The 17,553-nt window shown below is 42.2% G+C and overlaps 1 protein-coding gene across 1 annotated transcript; it reads right to left on the reverse strand.

Annotated features, from left to right (window-relative positions):
* Nucleotides 1–360: 360 nt before the first annotated feature.
* On the reverse strand, nt 361–16,499 carry lingo1b (leucine rich repeat and Ig domain containing 1b). Its single transcript, XM_031848670.1, has 2 exons — nt 16,207–16,499; nt 361–3,884 (listed from the first exon to the last, which is right to left on the reverse strand). The coding sequence occupies exons 1-2, from the start codon at nt 16,216–16,218 to the stop codon at nt 2,025–2,027; spliced, it is 1,872 nt and encodes a 623-aa protein (XP_031704530.1). The 5' UTR covers nt 16,219–16,499; the 3' UTR covers nt 361–2,024.
* Between the last annotated feature and the right edge of the window lie 1,054 nt (nt 16,500–17,553).

The raw sequence follows: 17,553 nt of genomic DNA on the forward strand, positions 1-17,553 counted from the left end.
GTGGCAAAAGTAATATGATACCGCGGTCTAACGTGATCTCACTTTTTAGACAACATATTGCTTTACGGTGCACAAATACATAGATCCCAGGGAATTTGGACAAGCGTATGAGGGGGTCTAACATTACCACCAGGTCCTGAATGCCCTGTGTGACATTTTATGACCACATTGGCAAGTACCACCCTTAAAAGACTGCAGTGAGATGAGGATTTAAGAGGTTTTCAGTGTGTGCTTCACTTTGTGCCTCTTAAGTAAAGAGCACTGTGGACTTTACTTCACTTTCAGCACAGTAGATCACCTCTCAAAAATGTGTCTTCACATTCATTTTTTAGAGTAGATTAGCATAAAAAAAGCACCCCGTAGTATAAAATGTTATTTATTTTAATAGAATTTCCATCTGCCCATCCCATTTAAACAAGTACTTTAAGAGTTAATGAACACATTATCCTCAGAGCAGACCTTGACTGTGAAATTAATTAGACAACATAAAATCCCTATGGCATAAAACTCCATTTAACGCATAAATATTGGGTAGTGCTCAGCTGAAAAGCTGGAAAATGGGTTACTTAAGGCAAAAAATGATTAATGTCAGCATTTTTTAGAAGCACCGGTGACAATATAACCTCAGGACTTGGACAGAGTGCTCAGACTTATTGAGCTGCCAAATGGGTAAACAAATTATTTTTGTTACACTTGATGACAAATTGTTAATCTCATGACTTTTAGGAGCACTCTGAAACGCTGTAACACTCTCTTTTGGTTTAGCCACGTCAAAAACACCAACTTAATCTTAATCTGCTCTTTAGATTGTACTATGTTCAAAACTCACAGCCATTAAAAGCGTCACTATTGTGCCATAGCATAATGTACAAGGAAAGAATAGAATACAGAAAAATATGTATAGCTGAACATGTTAATACATTTAATGACAAACTTCCTTTGTTGGCAGAAAGGAGCACATACTGTAGGACTGGCCTTTTTTTTTTTTCTTTCACTCAGTGTGTTAACATGCACAGATTTTCAATTTGACTGTTACTAGATTATGAAATACTTCAGTTATTAAAAGTGATGTGGAGTAAAGTTGAAGCCCAGTTGACAAAGTTGCTTATCTATGACAAGTAATGAGATACGGGCTACTCTGCTGATTTTCTTCTGCTCCAACTGGTTCTTAATAAAAAAAAAAGAAAAAATCAATTTCAGAGAATCAAAATCCCAAAATATGTTTTTTCAAAACATGGAATTTTCTTATAATAATACAACTTCTTTCTCTAAATGTTAAGATCTTTTCCACCAAAACTATTACTTAAGTCTTATAATACTGTTACTCTCCTCTCTCAACATTTTAAGTATATGTTTGTAATTTAATAACTTCTTTCTGGAAACTACATCTTTATTTTCTTAAAATATGACTATATTCACTATCCTTTTTTCATTGATCTAATACCACCCCTAATGCTTGTGTCATACCTGTCAATTACTTGATGGGACAATATAAAATGGAGAAATGACTTTTAACTGTTCAACAAGCATTTCAAGCAACAGCAGCTGGGTTATTGTGCTTTGTACGTCAATCAAAGCAAAAGACGGCATCAAAATCCCAACAACAACATATTTCTCTTAAGTTGTGCTAATAGAAAGATTGTAGACTGATCTCCACATCTTTCCAGACAGTATCCCGCCTATCATGTTTATTTCTGGAAATCCAGCAGCTGTGATCCATGTGCTTTATTTTAACCTTTACCTTAACTTGGTTAAACACAGTAATCTGGTTGTTGAGTGCATGTTAACATACTGATTGAGTATTGCCAATACAAATTTACAGAAATTTGAATATTTAAATTCAACATTTGCTTTTAAAGATTCAGTCCCTGAAGTAAAAAAAAAAAAAGAAGTCGAGGGTATAGTGTCAAAATGCGTTTGCTGCTGTGCAATTTCTATCGCTCATAAACCGAGTAGATATTTGAAGCGAAGATAGTATGCATCCCGACTGCAGTTTGTACGGTTACATGGCCTCCATTCAAAGTTCACATGATTTTCATGTTGAATTGTATGGGAGCCTCAGTTGGACTGGCCTCCTCTGGTTCCTCTTTACGGGGCACATATTCAACCTCTATACTTGACTTTGTATTGTGTTTCCCTCGACTCCAGAGGAACAATATTACAAGACAGAAGAGGACCACTCCGAGGAAAGAGATAAATCCCATGGTGGTTGCGATGATGAGGGTCTTTACATCAAACGGGAATGAAACTGAGGCCCGGGTCACATTTGCACCTTCGTCACTGGGCTGGTTTGAAATGAAGGCAAACGTCTTGTTTGGCTGGTGTGGCCAATTGGGGGAGTAGCTATGCACAAAAAGGTGAGCAGCTTTGGTGTCGTTGCCCGCTGCATTGCTTGCAATGCACAGGTAGGTGCCGTTGTCTTGGATTTGGGCGTAACGCACCTCCAATGTGCCTTCAGTAGACACAGAAAGTCTTGACCCCGCAGTTTTGGTAGTGATGTAGTCCTTCTTAGGGGAAAGCCACATTATCACAGGGACCGGATCACCCTCAGCTTGGCAAGTGAAATGAACCGTAGTTCCTTCATCTACATGGCTCTTTTGGACCTTGTAATCCATGATCTTGGATTTCTGGCAGATGAAATAGTCAGAAGGGAGAATATCTGGGAAGTCCTTGAACTCTTTTCCTTGAACAACCTCTGGTGAAGTGCACATGGGCTGTTGTCTGTTAAAATTGAGCCTCCACCGCCGGCGGAAGACCCAGAGCAAGCGACAGTCGCAGGCCAACGGGTTTTCATACAACGCCAGAGTTTCCAGGTTCCCCACTGAGTGGAAGACAGACTCCTCTATGGTGCTCAGGCTATTGCTGGATACATTGAGTACACGGAGGTGGTTGAGTCCTCGGAAAGAGTAGGGCTCAATGGCAGCTAATCTCCCACCAGCCAAATGAAAAGCCTGAAGCTTCTGGAGATTGAACAGTTTGTTCCCTTCCACAGTATGAATGGGATTGAAAGACAGATTCAAAAAGCGGAGATATCTGAGGTGACTGATGGCTTGGTAGGGGATGATGGTAAGATTACAATTTGTGATGGACAGTGATGTGAGGTTGAGCCCAAACAAGCATTTTCCGGTCATGGTATCCAGGGCAGGCATTTGGGAAATCTCCAGCACTCTGAGCCGATACAGCCTCTTAAAGGAGTAATCCCTCATGACAGTGACGTTGAGATAGCGCAATCGAAGTGACAGCAGGTTATGCAGATGGCTCAGGGCCTCAGTGGGCACTGAGGCCAGATTGCATCCCTCGATGTTGAGGCTTTCAAGGTTGCTGAGGCCATGAAATGATCGGGGGGAGATGAATACGAGGTCATTGTCACCGACCTCCAGTGCCCTCAGGTTGTACAGCTCCTGGAACATATAGTCGAGGAGAATGACAATTTTGTTCTCGCTGATATCCAGCTGGGTGAGGTTAGTCAGGCCTGTGAACACCCCCAGCTGAATGAGCTTGAGGTGGTTGTTGCGCAAACCTAGAGTCCGAAGGTTCATAAGGTTGCCGAAAGCCCCAGGCTCAATGGATGAGATCGTGTTCTCGTTAAGCTGCAGCTCCTCCAGCTGAGGGTAATTAATGAACTCCTCGGGCCCCAGAGTTTTCAGGCGGTTCTTGCTCAGGTCCATCAGCTTTGTTTCGGTGGGTATGCCCTCGGGAAGAGCTGCCAGTCTCCGTCGGTGGCACACGACGGAGCGCTCCTGACCGTTGCAGTCGCATCGGGAGGGGCAACCGGTGGTGGATCCGGAAAGGACGGTGCCCAGCATGAGGATCAGGATGGGCTGCCAGCATGCCACCAAGTAGCTGTGCCCTCCTGCCTCCCCCAACACCATCCTACTGCTTACCTGTGGAGACATGGAGAAAGAGGAGTGGTGTTAAACAAATGGCAATGACAATATTGAACAATTCCGTGTCATGTCTTAATAACAGATGGAGAACATGCCGTCTATGTCATTAGTTTCTAAGATTAGAAAATTGCACCAAATCAGGCTCCTATTCAGCCCACGATCCCGTTATGTTTTTTATTAAATGTGTGAATAACTATCGTGTGTCCTTGATTCTAACTGAACACACTCCTGACAGCTTTTCAGGAAGCAAAAGCTAAATGGAAACCATGTCAGTGAATAGACTTTTACATATCTACCTGGATATGTCTGTCCAAATATATACAAATAACAAAGGATTGATTGTATTTTTTAGTCTAATAATTAATTTACTGAAATGCTTTCCTTACATTTCATAAAAAGTTTGATAAACATTGCTTTACAATTACAATTTTTGTGACAATGAACCATTGTCTGATACTAATGAGTCCTCCCATGTTACAGGCACCATTTAGTCTATTTTCTTAACATAACCTACAGTATGAGCTCAATACATTTCTTACTTCAGAGTGAAAAACACCTTTAAGAGCCTATCAGCCTTTCCTTGCATAACATTTCACTATGGTGATTTTCCTCACAAGTAATGAAATCAGCCAATCAATGAAAGGACTTGGTCACACAATATAACCACCCTGCTGCGCGTCTGACTTCAGAGCATGCTGAAAACAATTACTGCCAATATCAGTGACACATCGTCTCCGCTCACACAGACTGTTTTTTAATGAGCAGCAAAGAAAATGCCGTGGTATATCTTTAAATGGCTCCCTGAATTATTTGCAAACTTAACACATCCTATGCCACTGCTGAGCTCCTGACCTTGCGGTGACATAAAACAGAGATTGCTGCCAAGCGGTGATAAATGGAGAGAGGGCGATTGTCAGAGGACTTTAAACCCCTATTTGATTTTGACTCGGGGGAACTTTAACCTGCTAAAACCTTCAAGCTCTGCTTCTCCCATCAATCACGCGATTTCAGTCGAAGCTTTAACGGGTGGGACACACTCTGAGAGCAGCCTCATGCAAAGTAAGAGAAATCCGGCTGTGATTCGTTTCCATTTTGGCATTTTTATCTGAACAAAAACAGGTGAACACTGAAGCAAAACATTGGTGTGATGTGATAGACAAGTAGTGTATTGCTTTACAACGGGGAACTAATTAAATTCCACATTATCGTGATATCATCAAAGAACAATCAGTGATGTACAGATTTGTGTCTTTTAGATTTCAAAGAGGAACTTTCATTATGAGAGGATAATACAGTCTGTCAGAATATTTATCATGCGTGGGCACTGAATAGGCACTGCGTATTCTGTCTGTAACTCACTCGCAAAAGTGCTTCGGTGGGAGCGCTTCAAATTATCGGTGTAGTGCCTTTTAGAAAGCTCTTTGGCTGTCTACCACGCTTTTGCAGCTTGAAAACATATATTAAACTTGATAGTGTAGCTTAGAACGATTCCGCTTTTATTGCACAAACACAAATTAAACATCACCCTCTCTGTGAATGGAAACCGTGGGACTGGAGCAGTTCGGATTGTGGTCTGAGTAGTTCCAATGGAAAACGGTAATTGCAGCTTCTGTTTTCACTTCCTCCAGAGCTATTCATTTCTGTTGGCTGTATATGTCAGATGCATTGGGGTGTCAGTCCAGTGTGTGTTGTGTGTGTGTGTGTGTGTGCTTTTTTTTGTACAATGCTCTATAAACACAGACTGTCAGAATAAAAGCTTAAGTGTCCATCGGTGGTTCCTTCGTGAACTCCCACTCCAGTCTCGCACTAATTACATGAATTTGCAGATGGATGGCATGGACACTTGTGTAAAGGGTGGCGAAATATCTTCTAAGACAAGACAAGCGCACATTTACCTTTGATACGTTGTGACGGATGCTAAACCTTTGAGTGAAATGGAAAAATTATACTAAAAGCAGAAAACGGGTGACGTGTTTATCTGTGAGTGTGATTTTATATTTCGGCCACATGAGTCAAGAAGCGGCTCGCTGATGTCCTTGCTAATCGAAAAAAAACAAGCAAAAGCGAAAGCGGTGGTGAGTTTCTCCCTGGAGTACCATGCATGATGTATGATTCATAGTGTCGTGAGGGCAGGGGTACTATCAGTGGAGCCTGGCCTCACGGCTCAGATCTGCTCGCTGTATCACCACTTTGTTTTGACCTCGAGCTGAGATTGTGAAAAAGATAGAGCTGGCAAGTGACCTCTCAATTACTACCTTATATACACAGTTTTGAGTCTTTATGTCTTTGGATTGGGGTTTAAAGTCTTTGAATTGAAATAAGAAATCCATTTTAGCCCTTGATGTGCAGTGAAGGAGTGGAGTGCAGCCCTTTTTCCTCTCTCCTGTCCTTGTTTGACCGCTTGCATTTTCTCCGCGGACCTCTCACCCTGCCGTAGTCTTCTCTCAAAAAGCATGTCTCAGCTCGCCATGAGTCTCGTGTTGCCTTGAATCCCTGCTTCTCCTCTCACATGGCCTCGTGGTCTGATTCGGGGCAAACCGAATAGAGGTGTGTGCCGCTAATGGTTCAATGGATTTCTGCAGGCGGGATGCAGACACGTGAGCTACAGGCATCGGTGCATTTATGCCCTTTGGTTGCTTTTAAGTACGCCGGTTGTGCTGCACAAACCGGGATATTTACACTATGAGGAAGTGGAAACTGTACTGTATTTGTCTGCCGTGTCCCTGTCGGATAGTTCCAACTTGTGACATCTGTCTCGAATCATCAATGCAGCTTGAGTTCTGAGAGTATTTCCCTTGATATATTGAATTATTTAGCATTTTGTTTTGCTTGATGTGCATGCAGTTTGGGGCACGGATGATTTGATTTGTGATTTCTATTTTTGGTTTTCTTTTCATAGCTGACAAATGCTGCTTATTGACATTCAAACATATGTCCCAACTTTTGCAGCGTTGTAATTAATTACAATTGTATTCAATTCAATTCAATCAGAGTTGAGGTCCATTTTCACAGGGCTGGGCCATAATTCAATATTATTTATTGTGTTTTAGTGGAATCTCTTTGTGATGAAATCATATATCTCAATATCGTAACATAAAAACCAAATTAATAACAAGCACATACCAAAGATGTTGCTGTAACGTTAATTAAATAAGAAAATACTCTTACATACATTTTTCAAGTATTTAATGAACAGAAATATACAAAAATAGATTTATTACATTTAGACTATTTACTTAATTATCAGAAAAAACGGGATTTATATATCTTGTTTTAAGATATTAATTTCATAGGGATAGAAAGTTTTGGGCATATTGTCCAGCTGTACTTTTCATGAAGGTCTTACTTTATTTTGTCACAACCCTTAGCCTAAGCATGAGAGCATTGTCTTTTGGGAAACACCATTTACTGACGTGAAAAAACCTGCAATGTCTTTGTGGAAGTTTTTACACCTCACACATGGTTCAGTCCGTGATGCTTTTCTGAATCCCCCCCCCCCTGGGGAACAATAAAGGCTCATCTCATCAACAGGGGTGCAATGGAACACAAAACTTAGCCCCATCACGTTTGTTTGCCGATCGGCAGGGATTGCGAATCGTCGATGAGTCCTTTTCGGCGAAAAATACCCACAATATAAAAGATTGTATGTTTATTGTTTATTTCTTTGAAAGATCTTGGCATTAATATGTATTAGAGTCTGCTTGGATCTCGTGTTATTCTCATCTATTTTATATTGCTGTGAAACCCCTTAAGTCCTTCAAACAACTGAAAGTTTCTTGCCAAAAACTAAATTTGACAAGATTACATTTGAACACATCGTGATGTCATTATAACCTTCGCCCAGTACTAATTTTTACTGCGTCGAATCACGGATCAACTATGGTCTGTTAATCTTATCTTTGCGCTCTGATTCTAGCATCCATCTTCTTCATTACAGTCTTGGACAATGTGCTCATCAGCACCTCTCTCACACTTGTCGTTGGCAAACAATTCCCAAACAACTTTTCATTATTGTTCAGAGAATAGAGGATTAAACAAAGAAAAGGAAGCTACAGCAGCAAGTAGCAAGTCAAAATGATTTTAAAAGATTGCCTGAAATCACATGTTTATGTTCAACTGACAAATTAAAGGCAAACATTTGAAAGTCCAAAAGCAAACAAACAAGAAAAGCTTGTGGGCTGCATAAAAGTGACTCTCTCTTTCAGTAGACTGTACTGCAGTATATGATGTCTAAACTGCAGATGGGACACAGATCTCCACCATGTGCAGATCTGGACACGCGACAGCTTCACATACCAACAGCTGTGCTATTACATAAACCCAACGACCCGCAATAATGATCAAATACTTGCAGGGTGAATATAGACACTTAAGAACCGCACTGCCAGCTAATCTGCATCCTCCAGAGGAACGAGCGGTGAGGTATGAGAAATCCCGTGAAAACAAATCCTCCATGCAAGCGTTGGATAAAGGTAACACCCCCTGCAAGCCAAAAAAGAAGCGGCATGGCCTGACGCGCCACCATGCCAGGATCAAATGATTGGAGAAGGCGTGCATGTGAACGACTCCTGTTGAGATGCAGAAACACACCTGCATGGGGTCAGCAAACTCCTGCTCTCTTTCTCTTTTTGTTTTGACAGCATCCTCTCTTTTTGGGGCACTCTCACCGTCATCCTACCAACACATTCTATACATACAAGGACTACCGACAAGAAGAAACTACTTTAAGAAACAACCATCAGAGCAAAATGTGAACTTATATCTTCTGAAAACATTATTAGTTAAGCAACTGATGTTATCTATTTTAGGAAAGTTGAAGTTAATTTCCGAAACGAAAATAGACGGCACACATGAGAAGCTCTGTGTGCTTTACATTAGCACCAATGGCAAACATGCTACCCATCTTTTCCGCATTGAATAATTGGAATGACAGAATAAAGCACCGGTGAGATATGACAAAAAGCATCTGCAAAGCTCTGTGCCGCTGTGTTAACAATCATGATCAAAGAATCATAAAATTGTTCATAACATTATATGAGAACAGCAGGAGGCAGGGAGAGGAGTCAAGGAGACCGATTTAACTGGAAATCTACTTGCGCTCACCAACCAGCAGCTTGGTCATAAAAACTATCAAAAGTGCAAAATCCTAAAAGGAACAGTTCACCTCCAAAGCAAAAATATGTATTTTTCCTCTTACCTTTAGTGCTGTTTATTAGTCTAGACTGCTTTGGTGTGTGTGTAGCGTAGTTGGTAGAGATGTCTGCCTTCTCTCCATTATAATGGAACTATATCGGCTGGCAGTGCTCAAAGCGCCAAAGAAATACATTTGTAAAACTCAAGAGCAATGTCTCTTTCCAGAAATCATGACCCATTTACACCAGAGAATCCCCAATATCTCCAAAAGTAGGCAACTCAAACCAAAGCGATCCAGACTGATAAATTGCACTATGGATTATATGTATTTTTCTGGGGGGGGTGAACTGTCCCTTTAAGGTGATGTGGCGCAGAGGTCCGTGACTGGGCAAATAAAAACCTAACCTAAAGACTGCTTATCGTATTATCCAAATTCATGCGGGTATTGGAGCGTTTGGCATTCTCTCCGGGTGGTTTTTAGTTTGACAGGTGACACTGAAGAGTAATGTTTCCTAAGATGCCCGGGGACACGGCGCATTTGATCATAGAAGCCTGTTCTCCACCTAAACTATCACTGTGGTTAATGGAACTGAAAACAACAGTCTCCATTAGGCTGTCCAATTGACTCCGTCTGTCTTAAATGTATCTTTACTGCACTCTGACCAACACTGCATTCATCCAGTTGACAGGAAGCATGGCTGGTAGTGGCGGATGCTGGCCAAGCAGGTAATGTAATACTTATTCAATCCCAAATCTAATGAAAACAGAAAAACTATTAGTGCCATCATGAGAAAAGCTTAGTATTTTCTAATTGCATGAACACATTTCACAAAAAAAAAAATGTCTCTGCATTGTATTTCTCGCAGAATAAAGCAATAATTAGCGTGAGCTTTAACACCGGCTTCTCTGCTGCGTATGTACTCTCCTGTAGTGGCATACTTCCTCATGTCCAGATTGCAGACTGTGTAGCACACCTCCACAGGACCAGCTCTATGTTCAAAGGCATCCCAAGGGGGCTGGCCAATAACAAAGTCAGTAAGAATGGCATCCTCCTCACGTGTTCATCCTCCATACTACTGACCTGGAAATAACCAGCATAATAACGGCTTTTCCTGCTGCGACGAATCAAAATGTCTGCTCTAGAAAAAGAGCCCCTTATGGAATTACAACTCTAGATAGAAGAACTGTGGTGTATCACAGCAACAAGAGACTCCCAGTTACACACTTGGCTCTATAGGCCACAACAAAAATAAAACACGCAATTCTTCTCAGTATCGGGCTTTATTAAGATCACCTAATGTTTTCGGATAGCCTGCCTTCATCGCGGTGGTGCGACGTGTTTTAATTTAGATGGATTTGTGTGCATTCTCAACGTTCAAGAATGGTCAATATGCCAACAAACATCAACAGAGCGCATACGCCTGAACCCTCTGCCGTGCAGACAAAGACTCTCAATCCATGAATTTTTAAATGTCTTATCCTTACGGTCTTTGTCTTTTCAGAACAATCAATAAAGTATGTTAGCATCTCAGAAATGAACAACTGCAGCGCTGTCAAAACATTGTGTTTTAAAAGGGAAAAAAAAAATCATTGTAAAACATCTCACTCAGCAAACAAAGTTGCCGCTTGGAGTCGATGGCTCGAGGCGCGTAGAAAGACAAAGGGAAATCCAAAGCACTCAAGAGTTCTGAGCTGACACCTACGTATCACGCCCTGAAGACGACTCCTGCCGAAACGCGTGGGTGTCAGCCGAGCTTGAATAAAAACATTTTACTACAATCACAACTCTGTGCTTCAGTGGGTATTCATTGTATGTTGAGTGTATGTCAATGTAATTTGACACAAAATATTGTTTTGTGGAACCTTGGAAGGTTTTTGATGGCTTGTTCCTGAATATAAGCAATTCTAAAAAAATAATTGACAATATGCTGAACTGTAAGTGAATGCCGGCAGGGAACTTTAATAGGCTCATCCTGATTGGCTGGGGTTAGACCTTTCCACCTTTTGCTCCCCCGCCCATTTATTCACTTTCAGTTTTGAAAGCAATTGTTTTCCTTGTTACGGTTTAGAGCTAGGGGCGTTGTAAACAATTCATACTATTTGGGAGCATTCAGCAGCTACACTGCGGCGATCGGAGGGCTTCACAGAACCACATCCATCAGCGACTGGGAGGACGACGTATGAAAATGGCCTGACATCACATAAGAGCCCATTATTATTTTGCAGTGTCTCTTGGTGGAGATGGCTCTGCTATGAGGAACTACAAAAGTACTGAAACATGCTGCTGATCAGACTCTGCATGCAAAAGTGCACATCGACAGTGTTTTTGTGATAAACGGTAGACAGAGGTCCGCACAAAGAGAAATTTGTAAATATTAGTTCATCTAGAGAGCGTCTTCTGTATCTGGCTATGTATCTGGCTTTCACCAAATTGGTGGTTCTTGATTGAATTTATTTGTATTCCATGGTTAACCATGCCGTTTGGACAGCAGCTCCTCACAGCTCGAAAAATGTTGACGTGAATTTATGAATAGGCATTACTGGATAAACTGATCACATATATTGGGAATCTAAATGGTTACTTTGCTGGCCTGAATAATTATTTATTTTAATAACAGCTTTAAACTTGTTTGTTATTTTTGGCAATAAATGATGATATAGCTGGCGACGGGAAGCAAAGTAATCACACTTACACTCTAAAATGCAAGTAAGAACCCAAAATCACGCGATGCTGAAGCGCCCTAGTGTAGGCAAAGGGAATCATGTCAATAGAGCTTCATCCGAAAGCTCCAACTGGGTTCATAGATGTCAGGTTATAATGTGTAACCTCACTTAGAATTTCTGTAGTTGGATCAGAATAAATATGAATTGTAGGTTTAGCGTGACGTGTTGCATTGTATTGTATCCTACCCTATCATACTATAGATTGTTAATAAATCAATTGTTGATAATTTGGTTTGGATTTACTGAATTGAAATGTATTTGATCAAACTTAAATGTTGTTTCTCAACACAGTGAGATTAAGAGAATCAGGATTTTCATGAAAACATTGCAAATGAACTGTAAAACAAAGCCACGGCCTTTAAGCTTTGTGGCGTTCTTGTGACTAATGTGTTGGACTTTAATTCTTCAGGGCAGTTCGTTCGGCCATGTGAGAAATGTTCCAATAATCACATTCATTTGAGCCATTCTTGGGTCTTACAAAAAAAAAAGTCTCTTTGGGTTCCTAGATGTCCGACGGTCTTTGCCAGGCACTCGACTCTCTGAAAGACTACTTCTACTCTACTTTTTCACACTGGGCTGGTAGCATACAATCAGTGTGTGGGAGCTTTTGAGCTAGAAGCTTTTGAGCTGGGAGCAGCTGCCCACGGTTTTACATTGGGAGGTCAGTGAGCCAGAGGGACCCAACCAGTCGGGCTTTGGTGAACCAAAACAATAAACTGGAAGAAGCTGCTCAGAGCTGCAGACTGGGCTAGTCATTCAGCAGTATTTATAACCCTTTTATGGCATCATTTGATTCAGTGTGTATACAGAAAACATTGCTTATTGGAGTTTTAATTTAAACAAAATGACGAGATGAACAGACGAATGGGAAGAGAAGGGACTCTTTGCAAGAGTTCCTCTGTGATTAGTTTGTATCATAAAGGCTCTGCTGTGCTGGAGCTCGACTCCAGCCGGGAGCACAAACAAGAGGCAACCTCAGTCCTCCATCCTACCATCCTCCTGACTGCCTCATATTTTGCATAAAGCTGTTATTATTAAATTTAAATGAGGAAGGCAGCCTGCTGCCGAGCAGCAGGACTGTGACCTTCTGAATACATTTCTAGGACGCAAATTTGAGTATCCTGTGACGGATCTGAATCAGTCTGTCACCTCGCCGTCCAGCAGACACGGCATGAACGCGTGGTATGGCAGTCCACACCACACTCCCTCTCGCCGTTTCCTTCTCCAGGCGGCTGATGTTACCCGTTATGTGGCAGCATCTGGATTCCAGCTGGACCTTGCTTCAGAGGACGCTCTAATGGCAACACCCTGGATGTGTTCTGGCCACTTTTGTACACCGCTCTTTTCTGGGGCATCGCAAATGAACTGTTATGTGCAGGAGTGCCCTGATTGTCGCTGTAAATAACAGGCTCTATTATTACAGCCCAGAATCAAACAGCAGACAAATAGACCATAAGAGACCCTACAAAGGCTTCAGACGGAGGTGATTAGTCATTCTGTATCTTTAACTGTGTTCCCATTTACATATTTATGTGTGCATTTTGAAGTATCACATTAGAAAAGCATAATGAAAACGGCACAATTTGATGAAATTTCCCCAATGGCAGAAAAATGTCGAAAAAATTGTTGAAGCGCTAAATTGATTGTGGAAACCCCCTTGCCGAATAAATTCTGACATAGCGAACATTTAAGTCACATGACTGATGAGCTGTGGTGTCCTCCTGGATATTGCCACAAAGTGCGAAGGCTCGTCTTCGTCTCCAGACAGCGTGAAACATGGCCAATAGTAGCTGACATGAAAGAACAATTAAAACTTGCCCGATAGAAAAATAGAGAGAGGTCTTCAGGAATTTCTTTCAATCGTATACGAGTCAAATGGCCAAACCGACTTGTTTTGTTTCTGGTTCATTACTTCTACTCCTTCTACTGGCGGATTACAGGTATTAGTAGCCTACAGCGCCAACTTCTGATGAAACTACGCTGTAGCCAAGTTTATTCGCTACAAACCAGTTGATGGAAACACAGCTATTGTTACCCACCATTGATCACATGTAGTGAACTCTGGAACAAAACAACCTGCTTTCATGTTAATGCACTTACTGCGTTTGTCTCCCATAAAATGCTGCTGGTTATAACTTCCTCCAACGCGTGATTTGTCCACTTGACTATTATTCCATTTGAACTGCTAGTAAAGCTGAAATCCTTCTGTAAACACATTACCTTGGCTTTGATGATCCCCATTTGATCTCACCGTGAGAAAATTGTTCAGTATTATATAGAGCGGTATGTCACAGAACATAAAGCATATGACAGCATGTAACAAAGCACTGTGGAGGAAAACAAAATGAACACCAGCACTGCTTTGAGTCTAGCTGTTTTGTTCAGTTTGTAATGGAATCGACTGGAGTATAGGCTCCACAGTCCTGCATGTGTCCTAATCATTTTACTAGCATTAATAGTTTAATGAATTGTTAATAAAGTGATTATCCACATTTTATCATCAGTTGCTGCAGTTGAATAGAATCGAGATATATCAGCAGAACCCTTTGAGCTTATTTCCCCCTGAGATGTCAGTGAGTTCCTACTCCAGGGTGCTTATTATTTCTCAAGTATGCACTATCTGAGAGGAGCGTATAGTTAGGAACCTCTCTGGATTCTATAGATTGCACACGCTCACTTTGCTTCAATGTCTGTAGACAATTTAAATAGATCAGCATGGACTAGCGCGCGCACACACACAACTTCCTATTATTCTAATTATGTTAGCCACCGAGCAGCCTCGGACTTGGAGGGGAGAGGGGGGGTGCTTTTATACAGGTATTTCAACAATAGGCATTTGAAGCATGTTTGCCATTTTACCCATTGGGCTACCCCTGTGTGCAGCTGTCATGTACTGTCAGTTTTTGTATAAGCGATTGTGTAGTGTAAATTGAATATAATTGACTTAACCTCACAGCCACAGTAGGCAGCTGTTTTCAGTAAAAAAAAAAGAAGAAAGAAAAGCTCACTGGTTTGTGTCCAGCTGTAGCATTTAGCAGCTGAGGTGGCAGATGTATATAAGAGCAAAACGGAGCTAGAAATGTATAAATATTGGATTTATATTCATCAGTGGCATAAACAGTATGACTCCAGTTGATTGCGTGTTGCTCCGTATCTGCTGAATGTGTCAAGGTTGTGATTTGTTTGTTTATTTAGATCCTCATTAGCTAACTGCAAAAAATATTGCAGTAACTCAAACATATTTTACTGCAACACATATTTACAACTTTATGTATCGTATATTGTCCAGTCTTGTCATACAGACATATGTGCATACATGTTGCATAATGCAAACAAACTCATCCCGACAGTATGTAGACAGTTGACAAACAGTTAGCTTTAGTCATGCCTTTGTTCACCAGATCTAAATCGGGAAATTCCAGCCATAAACATGCTCGTTTCAGTCCGTCGCAAAATTGCGTTGAGTGCATTTGAGCGGCAGACGTGCTCAGACAGTGACAGGCATTAATAACTACCAATAAGGTTCCAATCAGCTGTCATAACCTGATTTCAGGGCCCCAATTAAGGGCATTGTCTGGCTCATAAAGCCCCGACTTGAAGAGCAGACCCTTCACTCAGAGACCGTCAGGGGTCTGTGGCTCGCAGAGGTTGTTAGTGTTGAAGCTGGAGAGGAAGAGTTGACTCATCGCTGTCCGCCCGCTGAGGCGTTGCAGCCATGATTACCAAAACTCAAGCATTAGAAATCAAACTGTGAGAGATTATTTAGTCAGCCTGCATACATGATCACCGGGCATCATTCCCCAATGCCCACCCTTCCCATCATCACCACCACCACCACCACTAACACCCATCCATCTAACCTGTGGCAAATCCAAAAACACCTGCATCGGATCCCTCATAGCCAGACCCAACAGGAGAAATAAATAAATAAAGCCTGCTGAGAATGAATAAGTGTGAGTCGAGATGAGTTTACTGGCATTTGAAGGAACATGTATGTTAATGAGGGCAGATTAAGGAAGCAACGACGACCACCCTGGCACTCAGAGAGAAACCAATAACACACACTCTGCTGCTCAGCCTCACACCTTCAGCTGTGATATATACAGAAACAAGGCAGGTGTGTTTGCAAGCATCCATGCACACAATGTAATTTTCATGTACACCATGAGCAAACACCTAAACTGCATACTGTACATTCAGACGTCGCGTGGCACTCATCATCAACCCCGGATCACACAGCGAAATGAAACCCATCTGGATGACAAAGCACAAATAAGACCCGGAGTCCTCCTCAGTGAATAACTGCCCCCTCTTTCCGTCCCGTCCAGTTGCCCACGATACACAATTTCATTTCCCAACGTTAATCTTCTCCCTGGCGATCCCCCGGCGCCACCACTGTACCATAATAAATCTGATCCAATGCCTCAGCGCAACCAGGCCACCATAGAGACGGAGCACTTACCAGGACTGTCATGCAGAGAATTCTAATTCAGGCAGCTCCATGTTGCCAAGGAAATTCAAAATGCCTCCGAAAGCATGGAGACAGGGATGCGGGACTCAATGCAGGCTGGATTCAAGCGGAGGGAAGAGGGACGTGTGCGAGCGGCGAGAAACCCTCGTCCGTGGGGCATTTAAAAAATGCCTCCGTCCTCTCCAGATGCTCTAAATCCGGCAGCACTGATAGGCTGACATGTAAACACACAGGCGGCTCTGCTGGCTCACACACGCTCACATACATGCTGCACCTAGCGGAGACAGAGAGAGGGGGGAGGCAGGGAGGCAGGCAGGGAGGGAGGGAGGGGCAGCTGATGAGCGAGGTGGGAGGAGGAGCTGCAGTGTACTGGGAGAACGGGAGGCTGAGAGCTCAGGCGGCGAAGGGGAGTTGAGAAGAAATAGAAATGTTGATCGCACCGGAAGCATCCTCCTCTGATTTTTGTTTACTAGTTTTGTTTTCTTCTTCTATTTATGGAGGCACTGGGATGATCGGGTTAACTGGGATGCAGGCTGGGAAAACAATTAGTGTGCCGTGTGTGTGTGTGTGGTGTCGGATGAAAAGGAGGTTAGAGAGGGGGAAGTAGAAACACGCAAATAAAGCAGGGGAATGAAGATGAGCAAAAAAAAAAAAAAAAAAGAAGTGGAGTGAGGTTATGAAGGAGATGGAGGAGGAGGGAGCGATGAAACTACAAGGATATATGGAGCAAAATGAAATTCAATTTCTCCAACATGCAAACCTTTGCTGGTGATGACAAGCAATTTAGGACTGTGGGGGATCGGGGTGGATAAGTAGGGTTCTACACTAAAGGTTTCTTGCCAGATTGAGGATTAACGCCCATCTCAAAAACTCACCTTTGCCGTGAGGAGCGGTGGGGGTGGGTGGGGGGGGGGTGAGAAGCTGAGGCTTAACGGTGCTAATGGGTATGTGGGGCTGGCACACGCATGCTGGCAATGCCAAGGAAGCTCCACAGTCAGGGAGTGTTTATGGGAGATTAGGGGGGCTTGAGGATTTAGTGGAGTGGTGGTGGACACGAAGGGCTCCTGGCCACAGATTGAACTCCGTGACAAATGTTGTGAGGCTTTGAAAAGGGGATCTACATTTCAATTTTACACATTTGATTCCTTATTTCTCTATCAAAGATTTATTTTTTATTTCATTTAAATTTAATCTCACACCACGTGCACCTTTCTACAAGTGTGTTTTTTGTACTAAATCTGCAGGACAAACAGCCGTACACGGAGCTGAAGACGTCTCTGCTGTACAATAAAACACAGAGGGGGAGAAGACTTATTCAGGCTGTTGGAAAAAAAGGGA

The sequence above is a fragment of the Anarrhichthys ocellatus genome, unplaced genomic scaffold, assembly GCF_004355925.1.
Source record: "Anarrhichthys ocellatus isolate YVR2014 unplaced genomic scaffold, GSC_Weel_1.0 scaffold8, whole genome shotgun sequence".
Taxonomy (NCBI): domain Eukaryota; kingdom Metazoa; phylum Chordata; class Actinopteri; order Perciformes; family Anarhichadidae; genus Anarrhichthys; species Anarrhichthys ocellatus.